At 32.2% G+C, this 11,025-nt stretch overlaps 2 protein-coding genes across 2 annotated transcripts; both read left to right on the forward strand.

Moving 5' to 3' along the window:
• Window positions 1-6,564: 6,564 nt before the first annotated feature.
• LOC125836508 (uncharacterized) lies at window positions 6,565-9,350 on the forward strand. Its single transcript, XM_049515676.1, has 4 exons — window positions 6,565-6,994; window positions 7,086-7,202; window positions 8,029-8,127; window positions 9,096-9,350. The coding sequence occupies exons 1-3, from the start codon at window positions 6,641-6,643 to the stop codon at window positions 8,104-8,106; spliced, it is 549 nt and encodes a 182-aa protein (XP_049371633.1). The 5' UTR covers window positions 6,565-6,640; the 3' UTR covers window positions 8,107-8,127; window positions 9,096-9,350.
• Window positions 9,351-10,085: 735 nt separating this feature from the next.
• Window positions 10,086-11,025, forward strand: LOC125836425 (vacuolar iron transporter homolog 1-like). Its single transcript, XM_049515593.1, has one exon. It carries the CDS (start codon window positions 10,198-10,200, stop codon window positions 11,023-11,025), a length of 828 nt encoding a protein of 275 aa, XP_049371550.1. The 5' UTR covers window positions 10,086-10,197.

Raw genomic sequence — 11,025 nt, forward strand, 5'->3', positions numbered from 1 at the left:
ATTTAAGGGTCCAATATGGGGGTCTGACTTTGATACCATGTTAAATGAACCTTGAGTCCAATCTAATCCAAAAAACAGATCATGAGAGGAGAATTTCCAAGATAATATATATAAAGAGTATACGAGACTCCGACATATGGTATCATAAAATATCTAAATGTTATAAATCTAATTACCATGATGCAAGTAGTGGAGTAGTTTATGTCATTATAAACTCATCATACATTACTTATTCTCAAATTATCATTACTTATAGAATTTTTTTCATTAGAGAGCCATAATTTTAGCAATTAGTGCGACAAGGCTTGTGGACAATTAAATTATGGGCTCATCGAGGAATGGGCCGGTTATCCACACTTGAAAAGTCTGTGAATCAAATTAGTTTGTCAAAAAAAAAAAAAAAACATATAGGTATAAGTCTTATATAAAATTGGTATTTTTTTTTAATCTTACAATAAGTATTATTTTAGTAAAAATGATGTTTATTAAGAAATTAATAACTATTTGTTAAATTATTTCTATTTAATAAATTTTGTTTTTAAAATGAAACACTTTTTAAAAGATGCATGGAGTAGAGGATATATAGTAAAAAATGAGTGAGTTTTTTAATGTGCGTCATGAGTGGGTTAAATTGTGAAAAATAAGTGGTGCTATGTGTCATTCCGTTTGGCTTAAGATATATGACCCACGGCAAGGACATACACAATGTTAAAATATAATGGATGATATATGCATATTACTACGAGCAAATTTTAGGAATAGCAAACATAAAAATCATATTAGCGCTTTATAGCTATAATTTTGTTATTTGCGTTAATTTGAATAAATTGCAAACATTTTATTTGTATAAATCGCAGCGATTGTATATGTATATCGGTTATATAATTGTATATATGTAACTACTATGTATATGTATCAATGATTGTATTTGTATATTTGCATAAAATTTGAATTTGTATACAATTTAATCGGGTTAAAATATTTGTATTTGTATTTCAAATCTCTCTCTCCCGCTTTATACCCCACAAATTATACATTGGATTTTGTATCATTTGTGTTTGTATAAAGAGAGAAAGGCATAAGAGAACTAGATAGAGGAAGATTTGTACTTGTATAATTATAAGTGTATAAGACGAAGAAATATGTATTTGTATTTGTATATACAGTTCTCTCTCGCTTTATACAAACACAAACACGATTTATACATTTGTTTTTGTATAAAGTGAGAGAGGCGAGTCAGAGAGTGACGAGCAAGATTCAGGGAAGAGAGACGAATGACAAAAAATTTGTTGTGAATTGGAAGTAAATGAAACTGTAGCTATAACATTTATTTTGATTAATAGTTTGCTGCACAATTTTCCCTACTATTTATATTAGTTCGAAGATATATTATTATTTTTTAGGAAAATTGTATGAAATAACAAACTATTAATTTAAATTAAATGTTATAGTCATAGTTTCTTTTATTTGTAATTTGCAGCAAACATTGCATGTTGTTTGCCATCCCATTTGTATATTGAAATATACAAATGCAGGACCCAATTGTATACCGAAATATACAAATGCAGGACCCATTTGCATACCGAAATATACAAATGCAGGACTCATTTGTATACCAATATACAAATAGACCGAATATACAAATGTAGGACCCATTTGTATTCCAAAATATACAAATGCAGGACCCATTTGTATACCAAAATATACAAATAGACCGAAATATACAAATGCTGGACCCATTTGTATACCGAAATATACAAATAGACCCAAATACATATTTTTTAGTATAACTTACATAAATGACTATAGTTTTAGGGTTATTAGATTGAAATAGCTATAAGTATCATATTTAAAAAAAATAGCTACAGTTTGAGTTAAAAAATAGTTGAATTTCATAAACATTTCATTTTTTTTTTAATACAAAAATACATTCAAAATAAATTCCCACTAAATGAGGTCAGTTAATGTAACTAACAAGGCTATTTTTCAGCCCTTAAACTCACTAATTTGGCACTTTAAAAAATGTAACTGACCTATACCTTCTAGGATTCTGATAAGTTTAAAAATAGAAAATATGTTCCTTCTTTCTTCTTCATTTCACGCCTAAAACAAAAATACAATTCCATGGCTACTATCACAGTTTGATCCGGCATTCCGGAAAATGGAGCGAAGAGAATCGCTATGTAGAATATAGCATTGACGGGATAGTGTTGAAGGAGTATGCTTCGTATTCTGATTTAGTTGATTTGATTTCGGTACAATTGAATGTCGATCTTACAAAAAAGTGTATGAAAATCAAATACAATGTCGAAGGTAACGACACGCCTATAAAAATACGTAACAACATAGGTGTGCGTGTATATGTTCAGTTGAAAAAAATCAACACTCAATTTGGAGTATATCCCTTGTGTGTAAGTATTTTCGATATTGATATAGTATATTCTGATTCTGGAGAAACTTCTATTGAAGGTGATGTGTTGCAACTTGAATACAATCAAGAATTAATTGGTACGAATGATATATTACCAATTGTCCCAACGTTTGGCGATCAATCAGTAGATGCATTTGATGGTGGAAATGATTTAATAATTACGAATTGATCGCAAAAGGAGATAATGGTGGATCAGATATACATGGATAAGTCGACATTGAAGGATGTGATGGAAAAGTATTCAATAGAAAAAAGGTTTAAATTCTTGGTGGAGAGGTCAAACTCTATTAGGTAAATTGTTGTTAAATTTGTTTCATTTTAAGTGTATTGAGTTATGTTTGCAGATGCAAAGCAAAACTAACAAAAAAATATAAATTGTATTCGCAGCTATACTCTTGTATGTCAATCTAAAGAATGCACATGGTTGATGAAAGCGTCAAGTATTAACTAATCGAAGATGTTCAGAATTAGAGTTTTTAACTCTGAACATACATGCCCTTTAAAGGATGGGGTGCATTCAGATTGTCGTGCAACAAGTGGATTGATTGGAGGAATAATCGCACCTAAATTGAGAAAACACAAGAGAAAGTACACTCAAAATGATATCAGGTATGACGTTAGATTGGACTTGGGTATTGATATTAACTACATGTTGGCATGGTGAGCAAAAGAGAAGGCATTAAAATTAACAATGAGGCAACCAGCTGCATCTTATGGGAAGCTACCTGGATACTTGTATACCTTGGATAAGACGTACCCTGGTTCATCTATACCCATTTATGTAATCACGTATGTCGCTTTCAACATTTGCAACACATATTTCGCTTCCAACTTGAGCATATGGCATAAATTTCAGCAATTTTTGAATTGAACAGACAGTCAACAGTAGTGTATCTGTAGCGACTATTGATGTTGTACTTACTTTTTTTACGCAAATAATATAGAACCACATCAATATGCTGTCAAAAAATAATAATTAATAAATGTATGTGCACATCTTATAAACAGGAACAATACCTTTTACGTATATATTCATATTTTTACCTCATCATTCAGAAGTTGTTTATCATAAGACAGAGAGTAGAACCAATTCTTGTTTGATATCAGATGAATACCCAAATCCATATCAACCGCCAATTCTATGCATACATACAAGGCAACACATTCAAATAGAAGATGCACTGACACAAAATAAATTTGATGCAAAAAATAATCTGAAAAGTAGGGGTGTACAAAATCGAACCGAAAACCGAACCAAACCGCAAACCGAAAAAAAAACTCGACTAGTGATTTGGTTTGACTTGGTTTGGTATTGGAAAAAAACAACCCGACTATATTTGGGTTGGTTTGGTTTTAACTAAAAAAACCAACCCGAGACCAAACCAACCTGACATTATATATGCAATTTTAAATTTTGTTTTATACATAAAAATATTTACTTTGATATAATTTTAAAATATTTCTTATATTATTTCATAGTTTTATCTTTTAATATATTATTTCAAGTTTAAAACTTAGAATTCGGAATGGTCCAATAAAGATTATAGTTCATAGATGTTGATAATTATAATAAAACTTAAATCAAAATCAAATTAATACTAATGCAAAAAGAAAATCAATTCAACACTAAGAATGACAATAATATTGAATATTTGTTCTTTAGTTTTACATTGGTTTAGACAATTAAAATACATAATCTAATTTTAATTTTCCTTAAATATTTAGTAATGTAACTAATACTTATTAAACTTATTTTAGCATGATTTAGTAACTTTTAAATTATGATCATTTTCATTATGACTTTACAATATTTATTTTATATGATAGTTTCATTATTATTTTTATTGAATATTTTAGTGTCATCAATACTCATCTCATATTTTGTATTATTTTCTTAAGAAACATCTTAGATAATTGTATTTTGGTTGGATTAAAGAAATAATTGGACACAAGTTAATTATATGTTTGTATGCAAACTTTACCGAAAAAATCCAAAAATTTGAAAAAATCCGAGGTGTATTAGTTTGGTTTGATTTAGTCGACACAATGGTTTGGTTTGGTATTTGAAAAATCCGAACCAACCCGAGGTTGAAAAACCCAAAAAAATCTGAATTTTATTAGTTTGGTTTGGTTTATAAATTTAAATGTTTTACACAAATGGTTTGGTTTGATATTTGAAAAATTCGAACCAACCCGGTCATGTACACCGCTACTGAAAAGTATCCACATATTCAGTAAACTACCATTTAACTACAGTCATTTTCAAAAAACAGAATGACAACATAACCCCAAATACACTAGAAGGTATTCAATGTGTGAAAGTATGACACATTAAAGGTATGCCATAGTATAATACATTGGAAGGTATATCCTCCACATAACCTTTCTTGTTCGAGTTACTGTACATTAGAATGATATTGATTACAAGTTACAATTGACAACATACACGAAGAGCCATTGAATAGCATGCTAGACAACAATCACATGTACAAGTACATTAATATTTCGCGAGTAGTTGCATTAATGAGATTGATGTACTCCCACATACATCAACTTAACAAAATAAGGATCTCCTAAACCACATATAAATGACACAATCAAAAATAATCCAAACTCTATTAAAATGTAACTACTATGTAAAACTATGCACCAACAAAAATCTTATGTGCCAGAACATAATGCAAAATGGTTACACCAATAAACATTGCATGCAAGTTGAATACATTACAAGTTGAACACTAACTACAATCCTACATCCAAATTACTTGCAATTTCTAATGCTCATATCAAAAGAAGATTACATGTTCAGTTAAAAGAAGCACTTCAGCATACATATTCATACAGAGCTATAATAACAACATCCTTACTAAAATCCTACAAGTGGGGTTTGAAGAGATTAGTATATACATAAACATTACCACTAAGCTCAAAAAATTAATATGAGCGAAGAAACCAAGACAAAATACTACAAAGGCACCTACTCTAAAATTTTCAGTTCCCGATACTCCAGTTTCAAATTATATATCCTCCACCTAACCTTTCTTGTTCGAATTACAGTACACTGCAGGTATATATGTATACACTTATTCTACATCCCAAAAGAATTAAAAAATATACATAACTCTAGTTCTTCTTCGCTCATTTCTTCTTGTTCTTCATTAACTACATGATTTCCAATCATGCCTGAAACAACATGTTTGACTTTCCTCCTCTTGTCAATTTTTGTTTCATCCACTTTCATTGTTGACCCTTCTTTCCTTTTAGAAGAACCCGACCTTACTAATTCATCATTCAAATCCAATGTTATAGGGATATTAAGAAAATTTGATTTCTTCTCTATCTCCATTGCAGCAATGGAGCCTGAAATTTGTGATTGTATTTGAGTTATACACAAATCAAACGAGGGTATTTCCACCATGCAATTATCGGGATAATATGTACCTCTTGTGATCCTCCTTAGAGTATTTGTTTCTGATATTGCAATATTGAAAACAACCTTCAACTTCAACACTAGAAATAAATATAAATGTATAGCTATATAAGACTTTCAAAGAAAAAAAATAGAAAAAAAATAAGAATTTGAAGAAACCTGTAGGATCTAAACAACAAATAAAACTCCGAAAATAAAGCAATGTCGCTGATTGAAAGGATCCGGGCGAAGAGACTGATTTTGTGGATACTTTGAAGAGGTGAAGTTGATTTACGAGTAATGTTTGTGATTTGAGGATAAAGATTTGGTTTGGGATAATGAATGAAAGCTGAAAAAATAGGAGTAGGAAAGAGAGAAGCGTGAACAGAGGGAAAACAAAATTTAGGTGTGTGAAATTGTATAAAATAATTTTAGGCGTGTTAAATTGTATTTGCTATTTATTAGTTAAATATAACCATATAATATAAATAAAGTATACTATAGCTATATTATTTTAATATGAGATGTAGTTTGCCATTTTCGGTAGTTTTGTGCATGTATAAATTTGTTATGAAGCGCAATTATACAAACTATGATTATAGCATACAAATATAATTTTTATATTTGCTAAACCTAAAATTTACTACTATTATTTTTTTGGTAAATAAAATTCCCACAAGTTTTTTGTTTTCGAAAAAAATAAAGGAGATATTTTTTTTGAGTGAACCTCTTATCTCTTATTCACAACTGATAGCCATATTCCACCATGAAAATATACAGTGCAAAACACATCAACAAAAATGGTGACATTAGCTTCTTCATCTCTCTGCAATTCCTCTTCGTCACTTATCCATTCCTCAAAAACATCTCTACCCAATTTCATTACATTCTCTTCCTCAAGTTATTACAAGAAAAGGGGAAAATCGCTTGCAAGTCGTAGCCTTGGAATTGTAGCTGCTACTGAAGGCTCTGTTAACAAATCCAGTGGAAAAGATGAAGAAAAACAAGAAGACCCATCAGTTCCTACATGGGCTAAACCCGGTACGGATGAGCCTCCACCATGGGCTAGAAATGAAGCACAAAAAGATTCTTCAAGCTTTCAAGTTCCATTCATTGTTTATTTGCTTGCTTCTGCTGTCACAGCAATTGCAGCGGTGAGTTTTTTTATCTGGAATTTCATTTTTGGTGGAGAAGTTTTTTGGGGGTTTTATAAAGATTGATTCTTGATTGGGTTTATGAGTGCAGATTGGTTCTATCTTCGAGTACACGAATCAGAAACCTGTGTTTGGAGTTTTGGGTTCAGATAGTGTTTTTTATGCTCCGTTGCTTGGGTTCTTTGTTTTCACTGGCATTCCCACCTCTGTAAGTTGATTTAGTATTTTTTTTTTTCTCTGTTCATGTGTTTCTGCTGTTTTGGTTAAGTTGAATTGTTTTGAATGATGAAACTAAGCTTAGCGTTTGGCCATAGATTTTTGGAGTAGTTTTTGAAAAATTATATTTAAATATCTGTTTTGCCTTGAAATTTGATTAGATGTTGAAAATGTGATCCTCAAATATTTTCAAGTTCCCAAAAAAACTGGCTCTTTTGAGTTTTTGGGACTTCCACTCGCAAAACTTCAAATGCATGTCCGAATACAACTTCAAGTTCTAAAAATCACAACTTCATAAAGTTTCAACTTTTGTCTTCAAATCTATGGCCTAACGGGAGCTAGTACTAAACAAATTTGTTCTTTTTGCAAGTTCTGTCTTCAACCCTTTTGTAGGTGATTTGCTGCCTGTATATCCACATTTTAAGATAATGGTAGCTATTTTTTATATTTTAATTATAAGCTAACAACTTCCTTAATATGACTGAGGATTGAGGAACCAATGAAAAAGTTTCTTAATCATTTTATCTTTGTTTTGTTAGTTACATTTTGGTTCAACAATACTCCCTCGTTTCAATTTGTTTGTCCTAATTTTCTTTTAAGTCCGTTTTAAAAAACATGTGTTTTCCCTTTTTTGGTAACTCCATAATTCTGGCATTCCACGGGAAATGTTTACAAATGTTTTCTTTACTTTGTTGAATTCCGTATCAAGTCAATACCAAACAAACAAATTAAACAGGGGGACTACTACTTTTGGCAAAAAGAAAAAAGAAAAGTAGATGTTTCTATGTTCATTTGAGCTAATTAGAACATATATCCAGGCATTCCTTTGGTTCAAATCAGTACAAGTTGCTAACAAGGAGGCAGAGGAACAAGACCGCAGGGATGGATATATGTAACATCTAATATGCAATTTTTAGGTGATATCTGCAGCATCTTTATATGCATGTTCAGATGCTGCATGTTAGTGGTTGTTTCCAAAGAAAATTATCATGGAAAATGGATATTTCTCTCGAGGTTTATTCTTTCTAGAGCAGCATCAGTGTACTAATTGTCTTCTCAATACTTGTCATTCCACTTTATCAATTTTGTATCTATCACTTGTCTAAAAATCTTGGATTACCAGATTTTACCTTTCTATCTCTCATTTGAAAATAACAGTTTATCGATTTGTGGTTAGGCAAGCTACTTGGTGATCACTAGGCACAACTTGTGTAAGTTATTAGTTATCCACCAGTCTAGTGTTGCTTTTTAACTGTAACTTATCGACCTTGGTAAATCACTAATTCTTTATATTGTCCCTCACTACCAAGACTTTTGGAGCATAGACTTCCATTCACAGTGTATTTACTGATAAGTTGTAATAAATAGTCAAAAGATTATTCAAATAGGTCCTGCCTAAGTTACATTCATAGCAATTAGCATAACTTATAAGTTCAATCTACTCTCATTTTGATAGTATATCAGCACATATTCCTTCCTCTTATTTATTAAGTGAAAGAAAAAGTTTCACACTCTAATAGCATCTTAACATGTATTATTTGCATTAACAAGTCTTTTTTTTCCTAGTGTTTGTACCTCAGAAACCATCAAGTCATTTGTTTATTGGAATCGATTAATGATATCTACAGAATGGTTTGATACTACATTCTACATGTTGTAATTCATTTCTTTGAAATAAGATCAATATAGTTCTTGCTCATCTAAATTTTATCTCTAAAGTATGCTTATATTATTGCTTTAGTTTACTGTTTCTCACTTTTGTAGTATCTGCCTGAGAGAATTTCTTGAAACACTGATCGCGAGCGAGTAAAAAAGGGTTCAGTTGTTCCACAACATTCTTTCTCCTTCCTTGTTGTGCAATCACACAGAACTCTGAATTTTGCAGTCTACTTCCTTTGAGCTTTTCAACTCTCTGGGGCGGCGAAGTTCATCCAATTCTCCAAGAGAAGAGAAAAGATAGGGACTTTAGCATAGAAATATTGGGCATTTCGAATATAAATGCATAGTGATTGCACTCAAACTATTTGGCTCTTGGAACTGACGGAAGTGAGCAGTAGGAGCTGTGATGTCAAATCTTGTAACTGTAGTTTCGTGATAAGAATGGAAAATGATAAATAAACGAGCCGGACTAAATTCTCCATGCTAATCTCTCCTTTCTCTCTGTTTCAAGTGTATTTTTTTCCAGATAAAATGTGCACAGTAATTTCTTACAGTCAGCCTCTTCCTTTTTCCTATTGTCAATGTCTGGATTAGCTGGTTTTAATACTGGATATGATATATGGGGTTAAAAAGTAAATGCCAGAGTAATGAAGGTCTTACTGTTATGGTAGGGACTAGTAAACGGAAAAGATGAAGATTATAGGAGTTGAGTTCTATTGTTTGAAGAGAACAGGATGACTCTTAGTGTAACCGTTAGTCTATCAGAAACATTTTCTAGTGCACATTTTCAAAGTTGAACAGCTCACCAATGTTTGTGCTAAAGTATGTGCGTCATATGCATAAGTAGGCTCCTCATCAGATTAGAAGCTAGTTTACGTGATGCAGCCATTCAAGCTAAGATAGCTTTTCTACGTGGTGCTAACTGAGGACGTCATACTGGAGAAAAATCTATGTACATCACTATATGTATCTCTTCTCTACATATTGAGTTAAGATGCTGATTGAATGAAAAGATTTTTATAATTTGGTTTAGATGAGCTGCTAGTTAGAATGAGACAAAGTGATGCTCTAGATTTCCTCTATTTGGAGCAACAAACAATAGAAATTTACTTTTCATTTGCAGTTGGTTGTTGTCTGTATAGTTTGATGTTTGCTTATGTTGTTCTTCTCGGTTTTCACGTATCAGCTTGTTTTTTTCCACGGTGCCACCTAAGTAAGATGATTCTTAGATATCAATATTCATTCTTTATAAACTGGGGTTCCTACATATTGCTTCCACGAGTACAAGCGTGCCTATGGCTAAAAGCCACACTCCCATTCATTGAATCATGGATTCTCCCAAGTCAACTGAGGCCTGTGGTAAGAAAGGTTCTCATGCAACTGCCCAGGAAGAGAAAACTTTAGAGAAACTAACCCGAGCTCAGTGGCTTCGAGCAGCTATCCTTGGAGCAAACGATGGATTGCTTTCCACCACATCCTTGATGCTCGGTGTGGGTGCAGCTAAAGATCAAGATCAACGGTCTATGGTTCTTTCTGGAATAGCTGGAGCTCTTGCAGGTGCTTGTAGCATGGCTGTTGGAGAGTTTGTCTCTGTTTCAACTCAACGAGACATAACAAAGTCCATTGCTTACGAGTTAAAAGGAAGCAGTCCAACTAATATTGCAGAAACCAAGCAAGGTGAAGTTCCTCATGACATGGTCTTTCACAGTATATTAGCCACTTCAACACAAGGCGGAAAACTTCTATATGAATCACCTGTACGTATACAGTCCAATTCTTTGACACCTTCAAGATCTCCACTGACAAAAGTTATGGAATTTGATGCAAGAAGAACCATGATGGAGGAATCAAAACAGGACAATGACATAAAGTTAGAGCCACTGCCTAGTCCATTGAAGGCTGCAGCAGCGTCGTCTCTGGCTTTTCTCTTTGGAGCCTTTGTTCCTATGATTCCAGCTCTATTGGTGAGTGAAAACAGAATCAGGATTTTTTTTATGGTGCTTGTAGCATCATTAGCTCTGTGTTTATTTGGGGGAATTGGAGCTTATCTTGGTGGTTCATCAGTGAAAATATCTGCTATGAGAGTTTTACTTGGAGGGTGGATTTCAATGGCTCTCTCATATGGTTTACTTAAGCCCTTTGATCATGATGATTAG

This window comes from Solanum verrucosum, unplaced genomic scaffold (assembly GCF_900185275.1).
Source record: "Solanum verrucosum unplaced genomic scaffold, falcon-dt-bn FXZP01000278.1, whole genome shotgun sequence".
Taxonomy (NCBI): Eukaryota; Viridiplantae; Streptophyta; class Magnoliopsida; order Solanales; family Solanaceae; genus Solanum; species Solanum verrucosum.

Excerpts from the sequence above, each read along its gene's own strand:
- LOC125836508 (XM_049515676.1), top strand. The coding sequence starts at position 6,641 with ATGGTGACATTAGCTTCTTCATCTCTCTGCAATTCCTCTTCGTCACTT. Across the intron at positions 6,995-7,085 it reads CTGTCACAGCAATTGCAGCG|ATTGGTTCTATCTTCGAGTA; the intron begins GTGAGTTTTTTT and ends TTATGAGTGCAG. Across the intron at positions 7,203-8,028 it reads TCACTGGCATTCCCACCTCT|GCATTCCTTTGGTTCAAATC; the intron begins GTAAGTTGATTT and ends ACATATATCCAG.
- LOC125836425 (XM_049515593.1), top strand. The coding sequence starts at position 10,198 with ATGGATTCTCCCAAGTCAACTGAGGCCTGTGGTAAGAAAGGTTCTCAT.